The following is a 24,391-nucleotide window of genomic DNA, read 5'->3' on the forward strand; positions in this document are numbered from 1 at the left end:
TATTGTGGCATCTTCTTACTAGAATTCCGTTCCCTGACATTCACATGGCTTCATCTGTAACTGCATTTTAAAAACTGCTTAAAACAGTTATCTTAGGGATTTTTCCCATGTTTTTTTTTCACTTTTTCCAGTTTTAATTTCCATTGCCTTCTATCTTTTTCTTCCTTCTACTACAACGTAGCATTGAGGCCCACCTAAAAAAGTTTCACTTGACCAGCCGCTCAAGCTTCTTTGGCTATAATGGTGATTGGGCAGCCATGCTCCCCCTAAATAGCAGGTTGTTTAACCCTTGATGCACATAGCCTAATCTGCCCTGTCAGTTTAGTGAACCATCAAAAATTGGGTCTTGACCCATTGTTGAATCATAGGCCCACAGTTTGAGAGCCATTTTTCTATTATGTCTGCTTTGGATTGTACTCCTATAGATGGAATTTTTTTTTGTACAGCACCGAACTGATGTACATGTTCAGTATGTTTGAGAATGTGTATGGACTTCAGCCCCCTTTCCTCCAGAAAGGAGTTGGAATATGAGACAAAGTAAAGGGTAGATGAGTGTCTGAAGCTGTTGCCAGGCACTGCCATCTACTGTATATTAACCCCGGTGGAAGTGGCCCTTCTTTCCAGAGATTAGGGTTCAAGGGTTTGACTCATTTCCTCATCAAGAGGGTAAGGTGTGCATCATCTCTTGGATATCCTCACACTTAAATAAGAAACTCAGTTGATAGGGCATAGTCTTGTTTCTAAGAATCTAAAATATGCTTATTCAAAACTATTTGTTCAATGGTGCTTAAATTTTGTGGTAATGAATCTGTCCACGATATTCCAAAGCTTGACGCAACCTTAAGTTTCTTGTAGAAGCTTTGGGAGAACAAAAGCAATGGTAGTCTTCATCCTTGCTAAGAGTGTTCGTTGGCTATAAATTGGAGCTTGTCATCAGATACCTGCCTCCTGGAGCAACTGCTTGCCTTCTATTTTGATAGCCATGGTACTAGTTTGCTCTATCCTTGCAAGCAACACACCAGACAATAGGGTTACATCATGGGGAATAAGATAATGGCAGTTTCCACTTGTCCAGTGTAGCATTCTAAATATGGCATGTTGGAATCTGTCACTTCAGGAAAGTGGCTCTGTTACTCCCCAGTCCTGGAGACCTGGGCAAGAGGGGAGATATTGAAGCACAGTATGAGGTGGCAATTTGGCAAAAATGCCCAATTCTACTTAGTGGGAACTAGAGGAGGCCAGTGAATGGGAGATAAGTTCCTGCAACAAGCTGATATGTTCCTCCAACAAGCTGTGGAACTCCTTGCCACAAGATGTGGTGATGGCATCTGACCTAGATGCCTTTAAAAGGGAATTGGACACATTTCTGGAGGAAAATTTCATCATGGGTTACAAGCCATGATGTGTATGTGCAACCTCTTGATTTTAGAAATGTGCTATGTTAGAATGCCAGAAGCAAGGGAGGGCACCAGGATGCAGGCCTCTTGTTGTCTTGTGTGCTCCCTGAGGCAATTGGTGGGCCATTGTGAGATACAGGAAGCTGGACTAGATGGGCCTGTGGCCTGATCCAGCGGGGCTCTTCATATGTTCTTACGATATACAGAATTGCAGGAAATAAGATGTACACATGGAAACCACATACCAGAGGGAATGGTTGATGCTGCACAGTACTGTACCTATGATGGTATGTTCAAACGTCTTTCACCTCATCATTTTTCTTTGATATTATCTCACACTTTGGGAGTTCTTGTGCAGAGGGGAATTGCGGTAAAGGGTAAGATAACAGAGGGTAAAATTAATTCCTATACATCCCTAAATATTGTGTATTTTCATATCAGTATTCATTTCTCCATATTTACTGGAAGTTACATTTGTTCTTCTGGGTTCCTGTGTCTTGTTTGCTCGGAGTCCAACTTACCCTGGTTTTGCTTTAGAATTAAAGCAGAGGCTTCTGTTCTATCTCGTGTTGACTTTCTTTCACAAGTGATGCTGTTTTTGAACAAGACAGCCACCCATCAGAAGTGATCGTTTTTATTTTGTAAATAACATTTGGGACAAATGGTGCAGCCCAAAGACCCATCAGCCAGGTGAGTTGCAGTGTAGTCATCTTATGTGTGATTACTCAGATGTAGATCCCACAGTATTTAGTGGGACTTACTCCAAGGTAAGTGTGTATAGGACGGCAGCCTTAATCACCCTGAATCCAAAAGGGCTACGGGACTTATTGTATGAGAAAGTATGTAATTACATGATTTTACTAGCCAGATAACAGAGACAGAATATTTCTTAGACTGGAGAGACATCATTTTTAATGCTGGTGATTGGAGAAGAGGCTTCGCTTCCTCTTGTGGAACATCTTTCTTTTGTCCCACTATTCCCTCTCTTCAGATAGATTTCATGGGTTTTGGGAGCAATATAAACTACCTGTTTACCAAAGTGGGATGAGCGAGCATATTACAAGCAGCAATCTGGCTTGATGAGTTGCAGGATGAGTTCCAGGATGAGGCACGAATGCAACTCTCGGGGTAGGAAAAAGAAAAGAATGTTTGCCTTCAGTCATTATTTCTATATGGAGTTAGGGCAAATGTGCTACATTAAGCCCATTAAGCTGATAGGCTTAAATTGTTTCTAAGTAAATTGAACTGGATCATTTCTTTCCCAGGTTGGAGACAGCAGCACAGGGAGGGAACTTATCTGTCCCAATCAGTACAGTGCCCTTCTCCCCCGTTTACCCTTAGAAGGAAATTCCCATTGGTGTCAATGGGTGCTTTGCTCCCATAGCAAATAGTGGGTGTGGGGTGTGTGTATGTGAGAGAGAGAGCCAAATTAAATCTGAGATGGGAGCAACCAGTTGGTATCTCTTCTCCTTCATCAAATGGATAAGCAACCCAAAGAACGTGGAATTTTAATTTGGAGGTGGTTGGATAAAATTTTGTCTCTCCTTGCTTTTTAAGGAGTCAGTTTCAGCTTTTTGGAAATTACAACCTATCTTTGTATCATCATTTACAACTGCATGGAGAAACATTTGAGTGGAGGGAATTGTTGCCAGTTTCAGTGCTAGAAAGGAAAGGTTGGGAAGGGCATTTCAGAAAAATTAATAGCTAATAGGTTAGATTTATATTAACATTCACCATTGCATTTGACTGCCAGAAAGTATGGTGTGATTGTCAACCCAACAGTTGGGGATCCACAACTTTTAAACAATAAACACAATGATTCAGTAATAGTACTTTCATCAGGTATACCAAGGAAATAAAACAACTTTAAAAGAGAATTTGGATCACAAACCATCTTAGCTATTTCAGTTGTGGTTGAGAGACATAAAGAACGTGTCTAAGAAAAATATATTCTGTTAGAAGGGGAATAATTGATCCACCTCCCTTTCTTACTGTTTTTGATCAAACATACACTAAGAACCCAATCCTATCCCCCTGCCATGCTATAGCAGGCAGTTGTGCCAAAATGTGAAGACAAAGGGGAGGTAAGTAAACTCCAGCCTCCTGTGGGTTTCTTCAGTTACCTGTTTCTACTCTATACCCAAGGAAGGAAAAGGAGCAGGCAGGTTTTAAAATGGGATAAGAACTGGTGTTTTCCACTACTGGCCAGATCCACCCCCTCCCCAACATGCCCCCCAGTTCTTCTCCAACATCCCTTCTTGCCCACAATCTGCCCCCGTCCCGCTGGCTTACCTTCACTGGAGCAGGTTGTTGGCCATGGCATCAGGCCACCAATGTTGCAGCTTAAAAATAGTCACGAGTAGCACATTCTGCATAACATCAACAGTCAATTCAGCAGTTGGACACTGTTCTGCTGTTGTAATTTGCATGATAGAATCAAACTGTTCATCACCCACATACATACAGGTTAAGTTCCAGAGGTCTTCATGTAAGTTGAAATGTATGTACCATGAAACATCTAGCTCTAGCTGGCACAGCACTATCATGCCTGCATGAAAGGACCACTAAGGGTCCTTTTGCTAGAGATGTTTGTAACTGGGGGAGCTGGTGTACACAGGCATTTTGTTAAATAAGTCACTACAGGCAAAATGGAGGAGATATTCTGAAATTGCACTAAATTTGTGCACGAAGAAAACCGAGCACATTAAAAATTACATGCTTTGAATTCAGTTTGGTTTTTAACATGAATTGGTTTATTTACATCAAAATCTAATTATTGCAGGGAGTGAAAACCTTTGTACTGAGGCCCATAGTATGGAAGGGATAGCACACATTTATAAGTATGCTCACATGGGTACCTACTGTAGATACTCGCCTATAGGGCAAGAAATTTCTGCCAATAAATCAAGCTTAGATCATCACCTTGCCTTATCTGCAAGGTCGCTCAGGGGCCAGGGCTTTTCAAGCAAGTCAAAGCACCATAGAACCAGTGCAGAGATAATCAGAGGGCTGTTAATCTACACCAGGGGTGTCCAAAGTTTTTGGCAGGAGGGCCACATCATCTCTCTGACACTGTGCCGGGGGCCGGGGGGGGGAAAGAATTAATTTACATTTAAAATTTGAATAAATTTACATAAGTTTACCTAAATTAATATACTAGAGGTGGAACTTATATGAATGAATGAAGGTCTTGCAATTGCTCGAGGCCTATAAAAGGCCTTGCACAAAGCAAGGCTGGCCTTTCCTTTGCTGCCGCTACTGCATCACAGACGTGAAACAGCAAGTAGTGGAGGAAGCCCTCATTCCACAGCTCACGCGAGAGGTCAAACAGTCACCCTCACGCTGAGAGCAGCTATGTTGGGCCAGTGCGGGCTCCAACAGATCTCTGGAGGGCCAGAGGCTCATTGGAGACTGGGGGCTCCCTGAGGGCCGCATTGAGAGGCCTCGAGGGCCGCATGTGGCCCCAGGGCCGGGGTTTGGGCACCCCTGATCTACACGGTAACCTCCCCGGCAAGCTGCAGCCAAAGTTAACATTTCATTCTCAAGAAAAGGGCTCAAGGCTTCCATTTAAATCAAGCAAATCTCATTCTCTTTAGCAGACCCTGCTGTAGCCTTGTTCCATTTTGTAAATGTTTGGCAGAGGTCTGTTCTTTAAAAACCATGATGTAATCTTCATTTCCATTTGAAACAAATTTCCAGGCTACAATTCAGTGCACCATTACCTAAGAATAACACCCATGGAAAGCAACTGGGACTACTTCTGAGTAAATCAGGTTGGAACTATGTGCAGCTGCACTTGTTCATAGTCATTCTTTGTTGCTTGTCTCTCTGTTGTGAACAGAATTGCACACTAACAGATATGTGTTATAAGTTGTATGTTATATGTAGAGCTTCTGGCTTAACACACCAGGCATCTTAAAGAAGGATTTGATTAATGGTTCTCCTGCAGTGATTCCCTTTTTTTTTCACTTGCATACCTCTTAAGCAGCCCATTTCCATAAATTGTACCCCTCATGTTAGCAAATTGTTCTCAATTAATATTAATATAAGCCCTCATCTCCCCTATATGAAAACCCATACCATGTATTCATCATAGTATTTTCTCTTTTTTCTGTTTGAAGAAATGAAGACTGCCTTTGCACTGTTTTGCACCAGAAGTGTCCTGAGAAATTCTGGGTGATGGATCACTTTCCATAATTTTCATCTTTTTTTTTACTGTGTTGGTTTTCAATTACAGTTCATACATGAATTGATGACCAAAAACTAGCTATTGGTGGGGCTTTCACAACCAACTAGCTGCCTCCCTCCCTTCCTTGCTGCCCCTGCAGGGTATTCTGGAGCACTACCTGCCTTTTTCTGTCGTCATTCCATTTTTTTCAAGCATCCCTAAAGGTCCCTGGGGGTACATGTACCCCAGGTTGGGAACCACTGTTCTACTGATATGTTGGTTACAGTGCACTTACTCTGATAGTGTTTACAAAACAGTTGTGAAGACCAGAATTTAAAAAGAAAGAATTAAAATGAGAGAATTTAAAAAAAAAAAAATTACTATATTTTTAGTAAATCAGAGACTATACAGTTCTTAGGTAACAATTACTGGTAGGTTATTTTTCAAGATCTAGCCTCAGGTAAAGTCAGACAAAACTACAGTCAGACACCTCTCTAACCCCCTTCCCCCACTTATCAGAGGGTCATAGAACATACCATGATTTTTGGCTCAAAACCTGCCTTTGACTTATCTGTGAGATTGACTTATAGGCAAGCATCTTCAGTGGTACAAATATAATCCATTGGTTAAAACTTTGTAATTTGATTCTTCTTCATATATTAGCTGAGTCTCCTGTATCAACTGTCACCTAATGCCAGTCAGTTAAAACATTTGCAGTGCAATCCTACAGATGCCTTCAGGCATAAGTTCCACTGAGTTTAACTCCACTTTACTCCCATGTAAGCGTGCATAAGACAGCAGCCTTAAATCAGTCTTGTCAGTGGAATGATGACCTTGATGGATCTCATGACCAATTTCTGCAGAAAAGTCCACCTCTGTGGCATGACAGGAACATGTTAAATATTCTGATTTTCACCTCCATGCTTTCTCGTCTTTGTTTTTACTCTTTTACTTGCTTTTCTTTCCAAAAACCTTTCTCTTCCCTCCGGTGTTCTGTGCCCATCTCCACCTATGAGACCGCCTTTCTATGACCTTTAGAGAAGTGGCAAGAGGGTGGGGATGTCATCGCTGCAGAGGCCTTTGTTGGCCCCCAGCTCTTGGTGTTGCACAGAAGATTGGAATCTGGCAACCCGAAGCAGGATGGGGTTTTCAGCTCCATAGTTTCTCTCTAAGCTGTGCTGTGATGATTAGATGCATTGAAATAAGGAATGAAGCATGTGCCACATGTACTGGTTATTATTTTTAAATGTACTTAAAGGTTCTTATGCAAGCAATAATATGTAAATAGTTCCAAACCATATTATATTGCTTCTAAGGGAGTTGGTAACGTGGAAGCAAATCTTCAGACAGGGAGAACGAGCCTCACATGTGGTAATGTGTCATTCTGGCACTCTTCCAGAAGAACAAACCAGTTCGCTTTGTGGCTGTCACAAGGATTCCCTTTTGCCATTTATGAAAAGCTCTGTATAAACAGCTGCATTTGGGAGTTTTTGCACAGCCAAGCAGTTCTATCTGTTATATTTCTCCCTCATTATATTCTAAGTTATAATCATCCAAGGAAGTTGATTGGCTGAAGAGATTCATGATGTGTGTGTGTGTGTGTGTGTGTGTGTGTGTGAGAGAGAGAGAGAGAGAGGAATTCTTTAACATGTAGTTAAGGTATGGAGTAGACTTCCCCAAACTGTGGTCATGACTGATGCCTTATAAAAAAGTAAAGGCTTGGACACAAGAATAGAAAGCGGCCTATTATCAGCCATGATAGCAAACTTCAACCTCATGTTCAGAGGCAGCAGTTCTCTCTGTACCAGAGGTAGAAGACAGGCAGGAGCTTGTGGCTATCACCATAATACTCTTCTTGTGAGTTTTCACAGGCACCTCAATGGCTACTCTTAGCTAGTTTGCAGTGTAATCTAAACAGATTTGGACTAGAAAATTCTTGATGTTGGATCTAGCAAGGGGTTTTTAGGAGTACCAGAACTGTTCTGCTTAGTCTTTAGTGCCATCTACTGCCAGGTTTCTGTAATTGTTCACAATTAACCCATGTAAGAGTGCCTACTCAAGTTGCTTATTATAGGGAAAAAAAAGGCCCTGGTTCATCATTTTTTGGGCAATAGCTACTGAATGAGTGCTGCCAGGCACTCTGTGTACCCCCCTGTGAGATGCGTTAACACTTTTTCCAACACTTAGCTGGCCTAATTTCCAACCTAAACTGCAGGTGGTAGAAAAGTGGAAGTGTCTGTCTGAAACAAAATCTGTTTACTTTTCATTATGGATCCCCCTTTTTGGTATAGTTGCATTCTTCCTCTCCAACATATTTCTTAAGGCGCTGATACTCAGTTTAGACAGAGAAGGAGCAGTGTCAGTTCTTGCTGTGAGCTCAGTACGGATACAGATATAGAAGTGGTGTTCTGAACAGTGTTGGTGCAGTGTCATAGCTTCTTCATTCTCGTTCATCACTTGGAAATACTTAACTGCACTGCACACTTGTGCATGTCTTCATCTTATACTAGTCCACACAGTTGTGCACAATATCCTGAGTATGTCAGGGACAGGAGCAGAGTTTTCTGCAACCGCACACTAATCCAGGGCCATAGTGCCTTGCAGTTAGCATGCTCAATCTCTTCCTGCCCCCTCATCTTTCCTGTTGGAACACAAAGCTGAAAGGGGAAACATCTTGATAGTTGGAATCTACTGCCACCAGCCCAGGAGATCAGACTAGCTAGAGGGGATCCCTGTACAGAACCCTCCTCCTAGAACAATACAGAACTCCAGGGCTTCCTAATAAAATCACTCTCATAGTAGCACCTGTACAGCGAGGAGACGTGACAATCCACTGTACTTCCCATACCAGGGACCTGCAAGGTTAAACTTTAAAAAGAAAGTCCAATAAAAGAAAAGGGGGATACAACCAAATTAACAGGAAAAGAGTAAGGAGAATTGAATTTGGCAGGAAAGGGCTTAATTCAATCACTCAAGCTGCATCTTAGGCTGAATCATAACCCCACCCCACCCCCGCCATCCCAGTGTTACACTGGGCTGCTCAGATTTGCCTCAGCAAATTTGCTGGCACAGATCTGAGTACATGCTACATGGGGTAAGGATATAAATATCCCCTTACTCCAAGTTGCTTTTCAGTCACCTCCTCACTGGCGCTGGATACAGCACTATGGGCAGGAGGTCTGGTCTAGAGGATAGAGCCTCCATTTGCCTGACGATAACATCCACAGGTCGCCAGCTCAAGGCCACCGGCACCGTGCTACCTTGAAGCAGCTGACAAGTTATTATTCCATCTGAGTTATTCCATCTGCTCTGAGCGTGGGAGGATGGAGGCCAGAATGAAACCAGATCAGAAGGAAACATTGAATGTTGTGGTTCTTGAAAGATAGAACCTTCTTGCAATTGTAAAAACCCCTACGGGGATTTAAATAGCCTGCCTATGGAAACCGTCTTGAATAAAGACCAAGAAAGGCGGTATATAAATACCTGTATTTATTATTATTATTATTATTATTATTTTATTATTATTATTATTATTATGCCAGTGCAAGTTAAGATTTTGCCTTTAGTTTGTTGGCTATGGCTAAGTGATGGAGTACATGCTTTGCCTGAAGAAGGTTCCAGTTTGTCCTTGGCATCTCCAGCTACTTTGGGAATAACCTTGTGCCTGAAATCCTGGAGAGCTATTGCCAATCAGTACTGCAGACAATGGGTCTCAGTGTAAGGCTATGTTCTGTGTTTTGCCATGTTCAGAGTCAGACCTCCAGACAACTGAGGCAGCATGCCAAATGCTGCCCCCCCTTACTTAATGATGTGCTAGCTGCTGCAATGTTCTAAAGTTCAGCACACTCCTCCTCCCCCTCTATATTTCCTCTTCTACTCGGTCTCCCTTTTCTTTTTCCAGAGAGTGGAGGGAGGAGGAGTTGATGTGGAGACATGTAGATGAACAGAGATGGGGGGCGCACACGCACACACCCCCACCGATCTGTTGCCTAATGCAACCGCTTCAGATGGTCTTATGGATGGGCCAGCCTTGACCAGATCAGATGTTGATGTGGATGCAGTGTAGCTGCTGCCTCATCCTGATTTGAAAATGACCAACTACAGCAGCATTTTAATCTGCTCTGTTATAGTTGTGGAACTGACAGAGGTACAAGTTCAAGGGAACTTGTTTCTGGGTTAAGTTCTGAGGTTAAATCACTCCTGTTTAATAAGAAGCTATTTATGAAAGTTAAGTTTTTTATCTGCCATTTTAGTGGTTGAATAGTATTTAAATGAAGTGATAAAAGTTTTACATTGGGATAATGCCTTGATCCCCAGTGAGTTATTCCTTAAGTTTTAAAGAAAAGAGCTGAAACTGTATTACAGCGGTTTTCATGGCAGCTGTTGACATTTAGGCAGTTTAAGAGAAAATAAATTGCTGAGAGAAACCAGCTATGCAGGTACTTATGTTCCCTTTCCACAGCACCCTGATAGTCCACCTATTAATAGCTTACGTGAATGAGTCATATGGAGATGCAGTTATTCACTGTGTCACAGAGAACTGCTACCTAAAATAGTACCTAAGCATCTTTTATGATGCTGTAATGTCAGGATAAATCATACACTCTACAGGCAGGTATCTCTGGTCCATGATGTTAAGTGGCAGTGATGCTGAAATGAACGGGGGGGAGGGGGGAAATCTGTCCCAAAAAACAGACTTGATCCCATCAAATGGTTCCTTTTTTCATTACATTCCTCAAAATGTATTTTTGAAAGGCTTTTAAAATTATATAACTTGCAGGTTTCCACACAAGTGTTGTGGTTCTTCCCTCATAGTATAAGCTAGCTCAGTGTTTCTCGAACTGTGAGTTGGAAGCCACTAGGTGGGTCGCAAGCTGATTTCAGGTAGATCCCCATTCATTTCAATATTTTATTTTTAATAAATATATTGGACTTGATGCTACCATGGCATATGACTGCATTGGAAAAATGTTACAGATCTGTACTTTGAACAGGTTACTCTGTATATGCTTTTAACAATGAGCGTAAATGGGACTTACTCCTGGGTAAGTGTGGGTAGGATTGCAGCCTAGGATTGTTAAAAATTTTCCTGCTTGATGACATCACTTCTGGTCATGACATCATTTCTGGTGGATCCTGACAGATTATTATAAAAAGTGAGTCCTAGTGCTATAAATTTGAGAACCACTGAGGCTTGTCTTCTCTGCCTGTTTATTTTCCAAAGTTTATTATGTTCAGTGTTAGAGATTTCTAAGCCTGTTGAAATAAACTGTGCATAGGACTACAGCAAGACATACAAATGTGTTAAGTGGCACTGTGATGCATATTTGCTGTTAAGGTTTCTTGGCTTGCTCAAAGCATTATCCCAGCCCTCCTCTGTGGAGTTTTGACAAAAATGATTTCATTCTCTCTTCCTAAGAATGTAAGAATGTGCCCACAGCTATCAAGCTAGGTTTACAGTGGTACATAGCTTTGAACCTAGATCTTATGTTCTTATCTACCAGCTCCAATTCCACCATCCTACCTATGACACCACTGTCTCTTTGAGTAGCAGACTATGCTACCACCAGTCCACACTGAAGTTGCCTATTTACACCACTTGCTTTCTACTTGAGTTATCCTCCTGTACAGTTAAACTGCACTTATTGTCATGCCTTAAGAAGAGCCTCACTGGTTCAGAAGAGCCCATCTAGTCCAGCTTCCTGTATCTCAGTGGCCCACCGTTAAAGGATATGTACAGATGTTAAATTCCTATCTAATGGTTAGGAGCAAATCCTGATCCCAAATGAGATTAAATATTTTAAGAATGCAGGGGACCAAGTGTGTATGAACTCTGCAATGGAATTGTTTATTACATTTGTTTTAGAAATAAATCTGTTCCAAAACCTAATTTTTAATACTGGCACCAAAACAGACATCCTCTTAGACTGCATGAACACACCTAAAGGATAAAAAAGTGATACTGCAAGAAAAGCCTAAATACTGCCTCTTTGAGATGGATTCCTTCTGAGGAAGATTCCATTTCTTGGTAATGATGGTTGTCTGCTAGGTTATGATGACACCTTGAAAACCTGAGGCGGTGTTTTCTGCTAGTAGAAAAATGCATTCGTGTGAAGTGCTTTCTTGCTAAACTTGGGGCAAAAACTGGGGTGACAGTTTGTTTAATCAATTTAATGAATATTCTGACTCCATTTTTTAAACAGCACTGTCTGAATCACAATGGTTCCCCTACCAGCAGTTGCTTATATCCCTGGGGTGGGGCACTGAAGTGGGTGAGAGAAGTGTATGAACCTGTATTATGCCTTCCTTGGATCCAACTGCACCTGGGGGACAGTCTAAAGCAAGGAAACACTGAAGGAGGAAGAAGCAGATGTCTCTTGTAGGAACAATGTGTGCAATTGGGTGTAATGGCTGTCAGCCATCTGCCCCCACAACTCTGCCTAAGTAGCATTAAAAAGGCATTTGCTGATGGAATCCTGTCTGTCTACTGACACATGAATAAGTAGAAGTATCTGCTTGGCATTTAAACACTGTCATTCCCAAATTACTGTACATACTGTGCCTTGCTTTTTAAACCAAATGCATACTTGCACTTATTGCTGTGGCACATAGCCCCAGGCAGATACCCAGATAATATTGGTGGTGTTCTTACAAGAGAATTTTAAGGTTATGGCAGCCTAAGATCTCTGAACCTTTCTTTCAGGAATCAGACCTGCTGGATGAGCAACAGGCACATTTATCCCAGCATTCTCTATTAGGACCCACCAGCTGCCTCTAGAAAACTCCTGCACAGAAGGAAACAGCATACCTTCTGACTTGCTGTTGCTCCCCTCCCACTGCTAATGAGAGGCACACTGTCACCAAACCTGGCAGGAGATGCAAGCATCTGTTGTGTGACTAGGGCTCCTGGATGTTTTGAAAGACAAGTTATGGGGAGGGACCATTTTTGGCAGTGACAACAGCATAGAGAAGCAGCCAATTTATCCTGAAATGGGGGTACTTGTTCATTTTTCTACCTTAGCCTTTATGCTTACCTTTGAGAGGAACCAGCCAATTTATATCACCCGCGATCTAGTAAGTATGCATGAAGAGTGTACAGGAGGTATACTTACTTTTCTGGGTGTGACTCAATATTGTTTAAATCAACTTAGCACTTTGACCAGAATATTTACATTTTTAATAAATCTTTACAATCAATTATAATCAAGTACACAATTTATATACAAGGACTATATACACTTTTAGCTCAGAGTTTTACATCACAGTACACAGTTGCCCTTAGAAATATTGTACACACTTATAATCACAAGACAATAAAACCCAACAACAGTAGTGTTACAGCACCCCTTATTAGACTTTTCATAAATTACATTATAAGAAAATATACGGCTGTAAATTGGGCTGGTAAAAAGTCTTATAAAATCTGAGTGTACGGTATGCATTCACAGAATGTTTCCTCTAGTGACTTGACTGAAGGGGAATCTCTTTAACCGTGGATCTCTATGAACCTGCTACATGTAACCAACTTGAAAGAAGAATACAGATGGTAGGGTCAGTCATGTCCCAGAGCCTAATAGCACCTGGGGCAGTGATGTGACAATGTGACCTCCTGCGTCATCACGTTACACTCCCCCTCTCCAGAATGGCCCCATTTCAGAGCAAAACAGAACTGAGGGAGGACATGTGGGCCCAACTTTAAGCAACGAGCATACCCCTCCTTCACAAAGAGCCTGGGAAACACCTGGAATGCCGCAGCTACTGCTTGCCACCACAGTAAGTCCATGCCCAACTGTCACCTGGGGCAGATGTATCCAGGGTATAGCAAGTGGGTACACTATTGAGTAGGGTCAGCAGGACCCAGGCTAGGGCTTAACCCATTATTGTGCCATCTTGTATGTTACTTTCTCCTTGGGGTGAGTCACATGCAAATCTCATGCCTCCACTTCGGGTAGAGCAATGCTTGTCCAAAAAGGGCTTCAGTTGTGTTATGAAACTATAACTGATAATTGAGCAACCTCTCTCCAAATCCAGTCAATAATGTGTAAATGCTTGCCAAATAGGCTTATGGCTGTGATGAAGAACTTCAACTAAGATACAAAAAGGGCAACCTATATCTGAGGTAGATGACCACCTTTCAGATGCTCCTTTCTATGGCAAGGGAGTTTTTCAATAATCCCTGACAATGAGAGAAACACGAACCACTTGCAGGCATTTAGCGCAAGACAGATAGCAATGGACAACAAGCAGGTAGATAGTGCAAACTCTTAATAAATTATCTGTAGGGGAAAAAAAATGAAAATTCAGTGGCTGCTGTATAAAGGCTTAATTCTGTCCAAAATGCTTTAATGATTATAGAGGCATTTTATCAATAATGCCAAATGAGCAATCTCTCCTGAAGAGCTAGAGAAAATAGTGCTTTGATAGGGTAAATTAGATCAGAGTTAATATTAAAAAAGCTTTTACTAGTGATACAAATAATTTGACATGCAGAATATCCCATTTGCTTGCTACCATTCCAATTTACATTTTAGTGCATTTTGTAGGCTTAGCCTCAGATTGCTGAAGCTTTTTGTGGGCATAGCCAAACACACATTATACCTGGGCCGAAGGCCCCTACACATATTGCTTGAAGGAATGTCCTACTGTATAAATCAAGCTCTGTGTCTAAACATAATTCACCTCTGGGTATTTCACCAAAAAGGTGAAGCCCCAGCTCTAACACTTACATGTATGTGCAAAGAAATGAAAACATATGAGAAAAAAGTTAAAAGGACACTTAATTTATCAGTCCCTTAATATTCACTAACATTCAATCTCTGCAGAACAGTCTTTCCAGTTGGCTAGCATGAACTCAGAAAGGTGCCTTGTACATTTGAAGGTATGTTTCATACATTGTATCTTTTGGTATAAGGAAATTTGGTTCAGATGCCAAATGTATATTCATAACTGATAAGTGTTTGCATATTTAGCTTAAGATTGCCAGCCAAATGCTAAGACACCCTTCACTCTGCTGACACATATATACCAGAAAGTTTCTACCATTTTGCCACACAATAGTGTGACCAAGAAACACATTCTGTGATGTGTGAGAGAGAATTAAACCTGCCCCAAACTAGTCACTGTGTGAACCAGGGGCCAGGATGTAGAAAGCATGTTATGCAATATCAAGGAGGTGTAAAGTACTGCATTAGTAGTACCCTTCACAGCCTGCCCAACACTTCAACATCCAATGAGGGGGCCAGCACTGACATGGAGCCTGCAATGAGATGCCAATGCCCCAGATGGTCCTGTAATAGACTCACCTTCCCTCTCCATACAGTGCACTTGTCATTCTGGCTAGCATTTTGTGAATTTCCTATTAAAATTCAGTTATCTATAAAGTGGCTGAACTGGGCAAAGCACACAGGCAGTGTCAAGTCAGTTTTCTAAAGCAAAACATCAGCAGAAACTAAAAACTATCAAAATGAAATTAAGATTGGCTATAAATAGCAGGGTCTGGCAGTCTTGCTATAGATGCAACTGTATTACTCCTATTTGCCTTCTTGCTACATTTGGGTTTAAAAAGGATAATCATTTTAAGACATTTGTGAAACATGATTGTTCTCAAATAAAACTAGGAATCCTGTTGCAATTTAAAAAGAATCTATATATGATACCAGTCTCTCCTTGAATTTGTATCACACTATGGACCCACTGTCTCCAGTACAACTCTGTTAAAAAGATACTGGCCTTTTTGCCCAAGGAAACAACACTAAGTTGTACACTATAATAAAGAGGTACTATATAAGGCTGATGGGTATAAAAGCTGCAAAATTAACATTAATTCTGTTCTAATGCTAACTGATAAGGTACTAGATCTGGATAAGGGACTAAGAGATAAACAGGGATATTAGTTTTGGCTTATTTTTAGCTTACCATTTAATGTGAAAGCTTCTGAATTGAAGTGGTGGGAATACAGAGAAATTTCAGAACCCCAGAGAGTTAATGGTCTTGCACCATTACCTAGATTCAAATTTCAGACTTCTGTGAATTTTCTTTTTTGCAACTACAACACATTGATTGCCTTTGGTTTACAGACTACCTTGATTTTGCCTAGGAACTTAAGAAAATCCAAGTTGTCTTGGTCATTCCTCAAAGTAACAAGAAAGATAAGCAGGTACAGCACACTTGCCATATTAAGTGGCACAGGACAAATCACAGCTGCCTGCTGTTCTGCCCTTATCACAAAGGCACAACAGCCTAAAGTACCTTCTACTATGTATCTGTGAAGGCTTTTATTGAGTTACAGTATCGACCCTTGAAACAGCATAGTTGCAGCAGCCAGCCTGTGGCCTTCACATGCCAAGATGTCATGGCCCAACCAGCCATTCAGACCCAGTGGCACATGAATCCTATTGCAATCATTCATTGCCTTCCAAGGCTAAGGCAAGCTAAACCACAGCAACCTGAAACACAGGAGGAATCCAAATCATTCCCTGAATGAACCTCCTGTGTTACAGCACCATTCAAAGGAACCCTGCAATGGGTCAATTGCACATTCCCATTTTTAAAACAGGAAAAACAAAAACAAAAAACCAATACAAATGATAACACATGCTGGCTTTTGCAGTTAAAACCTGGCTGTTTGTCACAATACTGAACAAATTTTCAGATATTAGGGCCTTACTATCCTCCACATTCAGTTTTGTAGTCCCACAAGCATGTTTGAAGTTATAGTTCATCCCTTTCCATCATTTCAAATGCTTCTATGTCTTCATTCCAATCTGCTAATATTGATTCCATAGACTGGCCTTTATTATCCCAGTTAGTACTGGGATTGGAATTCGACTCTATGTTCGATTGCTCTTCAGGGTGATTATCTGATTCTGACTCTTGACTGCTACTACTAATCTCTTGGAGTCTGGGGATACAAGAATCCTCATTTGTAGCAGAAACACTCTTGTCATTTGACTCTGCTGGTGAATTCAAGCCTCTTTCTCCTTCAGGGTCCTGATTGACTAAGTTCAGGTCTGTTGAGATCTCTTCTGACCTCTGATTATGGGAATCATTATCAGATGACTTTTGGTCCATGCTTTCCATTTCCAAATCTTAGAGGAGAGAGAAAAAAAAAAACATTTTCACAACACCAGCATTGTACTGTAATGGAGACGAGCAGCAGGAGTATCAATCTGTTTTCTATTCTTTCTCAAATAAACATTGCTATCATTATTTCATGTCACAGATGTACTTGCACTCAGTTCTCAATGATGCCCCTTCACTAATGGTTCTTCATTTTTGGAGCTTAGAGTTTGTTTAAAACAATTTTGCAAAAGATAGGTATGTACTCTGGTCTTTAAAAATCAAATACAGGTGTACGTAACTTAATGACAGGGATACATTCTTAGATTCCCGCTATTATGTGATTAGGTTGTTAGTCGAACATGTAGCCCAATCTAGCCTTTGTTGTGTAAACAGACACTCCCTGCCAAAAACTAGCTGGCTGCACATGCTACTGGTGATAGATTGCCTTTTCTTTGCATTAAGAGCCTCTTTGTTGTGTAAACACTCTGCTGCAGGCTATGGGAATCCTGCCTGCCTCATTAAGAGCCTCTCTGTTGTGCTTTGACCACTGTCATATATGCGGTCCGTTGTTAAGTGAAAGGTTAAGCGATGCATCCCTGTAGAATCTATCCAGAGCAACCTTCCTGTCTGAGCAAACCAGTTAGTTTGAATTTGTAAAATCTATTTCCCCCTTTCTTGAGCATCTTTACCTGAACAGAAACTAGTTTTTTTGTAAGCTTGCAGAATCTCTCTCCTTCTCTTAGCACAGCTGCTCAATGCAAAGTTCTTATCTTTGCAAAAATCTATGCCAATAGGTTTCATAACATCCTACCTCTCCAGGAATCTGATGAGGAAACTCGATCCTGGTAAGTTCTATCTAGGGTCTAGCTATTACCCCACAAACAGTGCATTTTAGAATATATCCAATACAGTATTTCCATGTAGCTCAATCCAAATCCTGTAGTTGTGGAGAAGGATCAATAATGGTGAACAAATTGTTCAGATAGATAATCTTCTTTTTGAGCAACTCCAAGGTTTCTAGGAACATAATACTGGTCTATGTATAGCTATGTATATGACCAGTTGTCGTCATGCCTACTTTAAACACACATTACCTACAAATCCAGGTTTAGGTAATTCTGGTTAATTTAGACCACAGTTAATGTTGTAAAGAACCATACCAATAAGAGGAAGATTATTTTAAAATGAGATTTTGGCAAAAACATACAGATGTTTTCAATACTTACTGCTATCAATAATGTAGTTTGGAATCATTTTATCTTTAAATATAGTTGCTGACATTCCAACGATAGCACAGGGAAAAGGGAAAAAGCACATATGCATTTTAAATCCACTAACTTACTGTGGTAACTAACACAGTAGTTGCTTGAGAGAAAATAGTTTAGGGGAGCACAACACAGACAACACTGTAAAATAGTATCGAAGAGACAGAAGTTTGCCATCTGGATGGCTTTTTGTTTTTTTTTTTTAAGAAAAAGCCAGATTGATGCCCTCACAACCATAACAAAAAACCACCCTAGATTTCAACAGGATTCATAACTATAAAAAATTTGAAACAGAAATGACAAAGTTTAAAATGTAGCTGAAGTTAAACACCTGGAAATCCCACACTTTTTAATGGGATGTGTTTAGGTATATGCTTCATGGCAATCAATGGAACTTAAAAGTGCTTAATTTTGGCTAGATTATGCCCAAGGTTTGTGGTTTATAGAATTCATATGTTAACTCTTCTAGCCTCAGTATTTCCTAACTGAAGTTAGGCTGATAAGCCTACATTTTTCTTACTCTTGAGATAAAACTTTAATATGAAATACAAATTAAAATCCATCACTTTACCCAGAGGATTTGGAAGGTAGTCAATATACCACCAATTCAAATAAACTCTGGTAGTACACTGACTACCTACAAAATTCTCAGGTAAGGTGAAGGATTTTAATGATAGTTATATCTTAGCTTAAAGATCAAAGGTAACTTAAATCATAGTACCACAGTATCCACAATTATGACTAGGAGGAAACTTAGCAAAACCTCAGGGAACTTAGGGTCCAATCCTATCCAACTTTCCAGCACCGCTGCAGCCACAATGCAGCCCTGAGGTAAGGGAACAAACATTCCCTTATTTTGAGGAGGCCCCTGTGACTGCCTCCCCACCAAAGGATGCAAAGCACACCCATTGGCACAGCTGCACCAGCACTGGAAAACTGGATAGGATTGGGCCCTTAGTCTGCCCCCTTTGAACCCTTCACTCCTGTAGTCTTTCGGCTATTACCAAGTGGAAATCTGTCTTTTTATAAAGCTGACTCCACTTTTTATAAAGCTGACTCCACTGGCCAGATCTTTTACCTTGGGAACATTCACTTGGTTTAGAATGCAGACACCTGCATTACTCAGAAGCAAAAGCAAGCAACAGTAATAAACTTTTACTAAATATTAAATACTAGGTTTCAATACTGAAAAAGAGAAAGAAAGCACAGTTTGAAGAAAAAGTACCCATCCAAAAGAACAGGACAGAAAAATTAACAGGAATAATGACATCCCACTGAGCCAAACTTGTTTCCCTACATGACAAGATTCAGATGGAGACTGTCTACCCACTAATGTTTTTTTTTCCAGATATATTTCACCAAGTAACAACAGTTTCCTATAATTATCCAGATCTGCACTTCCCAACTTCCAAGATCACCCAGTCCTTGTATAGTCCCTTGTCTCAGCTGTCATGTTCTCCTTCAGCTTTGGCCCAATCTGATTCGGAGTTATTTCCCCAGAACTTGTTCTCTTCCCTCAATACCGTGTTTCTCTTTCTTGAGCTGTCCTTATGACCCTAAACATGCGTAGTGGCAGTTTAGTGGTTTTTCTTCTTCTACTGTTTATAGCACAATAACAGGTGGAGCTACTTTATCCATGCATCCACTTCACTACAGATGACAAACCCCCCAGACAGCCCCACTGAAAACTTCCCAGATGCAAACTATGCATGCCTACTCAGAAGTACGGTCCATTAAAATTCAATGGGACACCCAGTGAAGTGTGTATAGGAGTGCAGCCTAAATGTGTAGTTGCTGCACTAACACTGAATACATTGGTAATAATCTAAAAGTCATGTACATCTTTAAATTTGATAAGTATGCACAAGAGAACAACTTGTGCTAAGATATACAATTCATAAAGTGCAAAAGATTTAGATTTGATAATGCTACCAATATTTCAATTCTTGGCCACCCCAACAAAGAAAACCTAGAGAAAAATGTCATTGCCATGGCTTCAAAACTTCAGTAAATAGTATGGGTCTCGTCGGAAAGCAGTACACTGAACTGACATAATCAGATCAGGGGTGCCCAAACCCCGGCCCTGGGGCCACTTGCGGCCCTCAAGGCCTCTCAATGCGGCCCTCAGGGAGCCCCCAGTCTCCAATGTGCCTCTGGCCCTCTGGAGCTTCATTGGAGCCCACACTGGCCCAACACAACTGCTCTCAGAGTGAGGGCGACTGTTTGACCTCCCACATTAGCTGTGGGATGAGGGCTCCCTCCACTGTTTGTTGTTTCACGTCTGTGATGCAGTAGCAGCAACAAAGGAAAGGCCAGCCTTGCTTTGTGCCAGGCCTTTTATAGGCCTTGAGCTATTGCAAGACCTTCATTCATTCATATAAGTTCATCTTTAATATATTCATTCATGTAAACTTATGTAAATTTATTCAAATTTTAAATGTAAATTAATTCTCCCCCCCCCAGCCCCCGACACAGTGTCTGAGAGACGATGTGGCCCTCCTGCCAAAAAACTTTGGACACCCCTGGCTTAGATGATTATGTCTGAAACACCACTTAGCAGGTTTCACTTAAAGAAACTCAGGCGCAATCCTAACTTGCACTGGAACAGGCAAGCCAGGAGGCTTGCGCTGTATCCAGCGCAGGATTGTGGCCAGCAGCAGCTTATCCAGAGGCAAGGGGAAACTTTCCACTTATTCCTTGGTAAGGGCTGCTGGCCACAATGGGTCTCTCCATTAACCCCTGCTAATTGGGTAAGAGCACTTTTTCAAGTGGGTGCTGCTTTTTTTAGCAGGGGGAGAGTAACTGGCCCACCTCACCCCAGCAGTGTCTGTTCTAGTGGCTGACTGCTGGTATTCATTTGCATCTTTTTAGATTGTGCGCCCTTTTGGGACAGGGAGCCATTTAGTTATTTGATTTTTCTCTGTAAACCGCTTTGTGAACTTTTAGTTGGAAAGCCGTATATAAATACTGTTAATGTTAATGTTAATGTCTCCTAGGACTTGTGCCAACAAGTCCGAGAAGAGCGGAGCAGCTTGAAGCCACTCTGTTCTCCCTGGGGATGGGGGTTGGAATCCAGCATAACTGCTGGATTCAAGCCCTGCCTCTCCGCGTGCCTGCCCCCGGGGCCATCCATCGCCCTCCCTCCCCTGCCCAGGAAAGCCTCCCTCCCTCCTCCTCCCTGCCCCCCACGCCTACCTTTTCCACTTGTGTCAGCACAGGTGGGACGACACAAGCGGCGGAGGGGAAGCCAGCACAGGGGCTTCTGTCAGCCTCCACAGGCTGGCGCTTCTCAGAGCGCCAGCCTGGCCTCCCCTCAAGGAGGCGCAAACGTGCTTTACAGCTGAACTGCAGGTTTGGATTGAGCCCTCAGCCACAGTACTTCAGTAAATCTAAAGTAATGCTAATTTCAAAGGAGCTGGAATTAATATCTATTGCTAACACTGCCAGGAGTTACATTCTTTCCCCATGACTTACTTGTCTCCTCCCTCCTATAGCCTACTACACAACTAATGAAATTTAGCTCAGTGTTTCTCAAACTGTGGGTCGGGACCCACTAGGTGGGTCATGAGCCAATATCAGGTGGGTCCGCATACTGTTGATGATGATGATGATGATGATGATGATAATAATAATTTCAATATTTCATTTTTAATATATTAGACTGGTCTGTGACTGTATTTGGGAAATATTACAGATCTGTGTTTTTAACAGGCTACTATGTATATGATTTTAACAATGATAGTCACTCCTGGGTAAGTATGGGTAGAATTCCAGCCCAGGAATTTTCCTTCTTGATAATGTCACTTCCGATCATGACATCACTTCCAGTAGGTCCTGACAGATTCTCATTCTAAAAAGTGGATCCCGATGCTAAAACCTTGAGAACCACTGATTTAGCTTATAAGCTCACTGGGGCAGGGGCTGCTGTGTTACATAACTTTGCCTTACCTCTGTCTTTTGCTTTGTCAGAGAGCAGTACTTCTACAGCTTCATACTCCTGAATGGCATCAAGGATAATATTGCCTTCTTTGTTGAACAGAAACAGCATGGGGATAGTGATGTCATCAGTATTCTTGCCATCACCCGCCATTTGGAAGAGGGGGGCTGTGTCGCTACTGCTTCCTTCATTGTCATCTGGTCAGCAGACATTTAAAAAAACAGTTTTTATTAATGTATTACTGCTACCCACTGAATCCTGATTGACCATTTTTTACCTCTGGTTATAGAGAGTACTGATCTAGTTGTCACAGGATTTTATGCTAAATGGTGGAAAATACATTAATTAAGAATATTTTCACACCGTTTCTCAACAAAAAAGTTTATGAAGTAATTTACAGAGCTAAACAAATGGATTACTAACATTTTCTAAATAAATACATACTAAGGATTTAAATCCTAAGTGCCTCTTGTTTGGTTGGAAGGCATTTCAGTTTGTACTCTGTGAGTGTTGATGCCCCATACAATACTGTTCTGGAAGGTTCCCCAACTCTGAGGAACAACTTAAGGGCGCACGGGGATAGCTGCAAAGAGGAAACTTTGTTTGCACTTCTTAAATACAACCCTAAGTCTCAACATGCCAAGGCAGTAGTTTAAAATAAGTTTTTTAAAAAACTGTTAAAGGATTCAATCCTATCCAACTTCCCAGGACCAATGCAACAGCAACAAAGACCCAAGTTAAGATAACAAATGTTCCCTTACCTTGAGGAGGCCTCCATGACTACCTTACCACCACAGGATGCAGCACACACCCCATTGGCATGATTGCATAGGTGCTGGAAAGTTGGATAGGACTGGACCCTTAGTCAGCTACTGAGAGTTATCATCTCACCATTTAGAATCTTAAGATATAGAAGTTTGGGTTTTTTGGCATTCTTATAAAGAAATAAATTTGGAGCTGGCTCTGTATATTTGTGGGTGGTATCTGAACTCCAGCTAGTATGAGCACTAGCCAACTTTTCCTTGTACTAAATTAGTGCTTACTGGGGGGATTTTCACTGTTCCTTCTTCCATCTCCAGTCCCCTGCACCATCCAAGAGTCTGCGCTCCTGAGGGTCTCCCACTCCTTGGGTGCAGTTTTTGAGAGGTGCGGAGGGAAGAAGGAATAAGCAGAAGTCACAGACATATCTTTGTGCAAGTGTTAACTTGTACAAGTAAAAGACAGGGTTTGGCTACAACCGAGTGTATTTAAAAGAAACCTCAGACCATGTCTTAAGAGCTTGGGTTACCTACTACTTCACTTCTCAGGTCACTATTTCCCCATTCATATATTTACATGGATGTGCTGATTTTGTGAGTCTGACAGTACAGAACTGGGCTAGTACAAGCTTGCCTGAGTGAGTTTAAACAGCTCTCCATATTCAGCCTAGCACCTCACTAGTTGATTGCAACCATTGCCATCAACCATACATGTTCTCTTTAAAAATGATACAAATTTGTCTTCTGATCTTCCTCAATCTTTTTCTTTTCCATTGTATATATAGGTCTGGTATTAAACCAAGCAGAAGTTTATATAGTTTGTTTCAACAGTGGGGAACCTTTCCATGATCAATGGACATATGAACAGTATAGCCATGGTTTACCCATATATGCAGGGCCATTGTTGTCCACAAATGTGAATAGTTACGAGATCATCTGCATAATCTGGATAATCTGAATTGTTGAGTTTTTAATCAACCCTATCATGTCAAAAAACCGCTTTCTTGATGGATTAATAACTCTCAGTCCAGTTACCAATTGAACCCCTATGTAAATAGTATTCTTGATTTGTTCAAGTAGTAAATGTTTTATTGCCTTTTAGAAGAGGAGGCTAAATAGATTAGAATACAATACACAATCATCTCTAAAATCATCTGAGAGCATGCCTGTTTAACAATTCAAACACCACAAAGTTAACCAAAACATTTCTGTTTTATTTACCAATAACGATGCCACCTATAGCCCCAGCTTTTTGGATGTTTCGTGCCTTTTCAGCAAACATGCACTGTCCTCTTTGCATCAAAGCAATTTTCTCCTTCAGTGCTTCAGGATTGGTGATCTCAGAACATCCATTATATGGTTTACTGACTGCCACAAATCCTCTTGTCTGTTGTAGAGATGAAAGGCTTTAGTATACAATATCCAAGCTTCTAGAGAGTTTGCATTCTTCTCAGTAAAACATCAACAGTATGTCAGAAAAATATGGCTGCCACTATAGAACACAGAGCTAAGTGTTCTTAAACACATTAATAGCCCAATCCTATGCATGCCTACTCAGAATTCCCATTAGAGTCAATGGGGCTTACTCCCAGGAAAGTGTGGATAGGATTAAGCTATTAAATCAATTGATCAGTAATAGTAGCCCTTGTGCTTTACTGAAGAATTCCTCCTTACATTTCTTTTCATGCAAAATCAGAGCAGGATTATGAACAAGTTATTTTAATGTTATGTTTATTTTCCACATCTCTGGTATAAACTAAAGGCTGGTTCTATGGACTGCTGATCAAAATAATCCCAAGTTTTCA

At 41.1% G+C, this 24,391-nt stretch overlaps 1 protein-coding gene across 2 annotated transcripts in view; it reads right to left on the reverse strand.

The window, feature by feature from the left end:
- Positions 1-12,730: 12,730 nt before the first annotated feature.
- Positions 12,731-24,391, reverse strand: part of EDEM3 (ER degradation enhancing alpha-mannosidase like protein 3) — a 56,345-nt gene continuing 44,684 nt past the window's right edge. Inside the window, exons 18-21 of one of the 2 annotated variants that reach the window (XM_066625433.1) lie at positions 23,808-23,973; positions 21,840-22,025; positions 17,853-17,900; positions 12,731-16,652 (exon numbers count right to left, since the gene is read on the reverse strand). In XM_066625433.1, the coding sequence (XP_066481530.1) occupies positions 16,276-16,652; positions 17,853-17,900; positions 21,840-22,025; positions 23,808-23,973 (777 nt within the window). In that variant the 3' untranslated portion in view covers positions 12,731-16,275. The remainder of the gene's footprint in view (positions 16,653-17,852; positions 17,901-21,839; positions 22,026-23,807; positions 23,974-24,391) is intronic. The other variant, XM_066625432.1, reaches the window with a different exon arrangement.

The sequence above is a fragment of the Tiliqua scincoides genome, chromosome 4 (assembly GCF_035046505.1).
Source record: "Tiliqua scincoides isolate rTilSci1 chromosome 4, rTilSci1.hap2, whole genome shotgun sequence".
Taxonomy (NCBI): Eukaryota; Metazoa; Chordata; class Lepidosauria; order Squamata; family Scincidae; genus Tiliqua; species Tiliqua scincoides.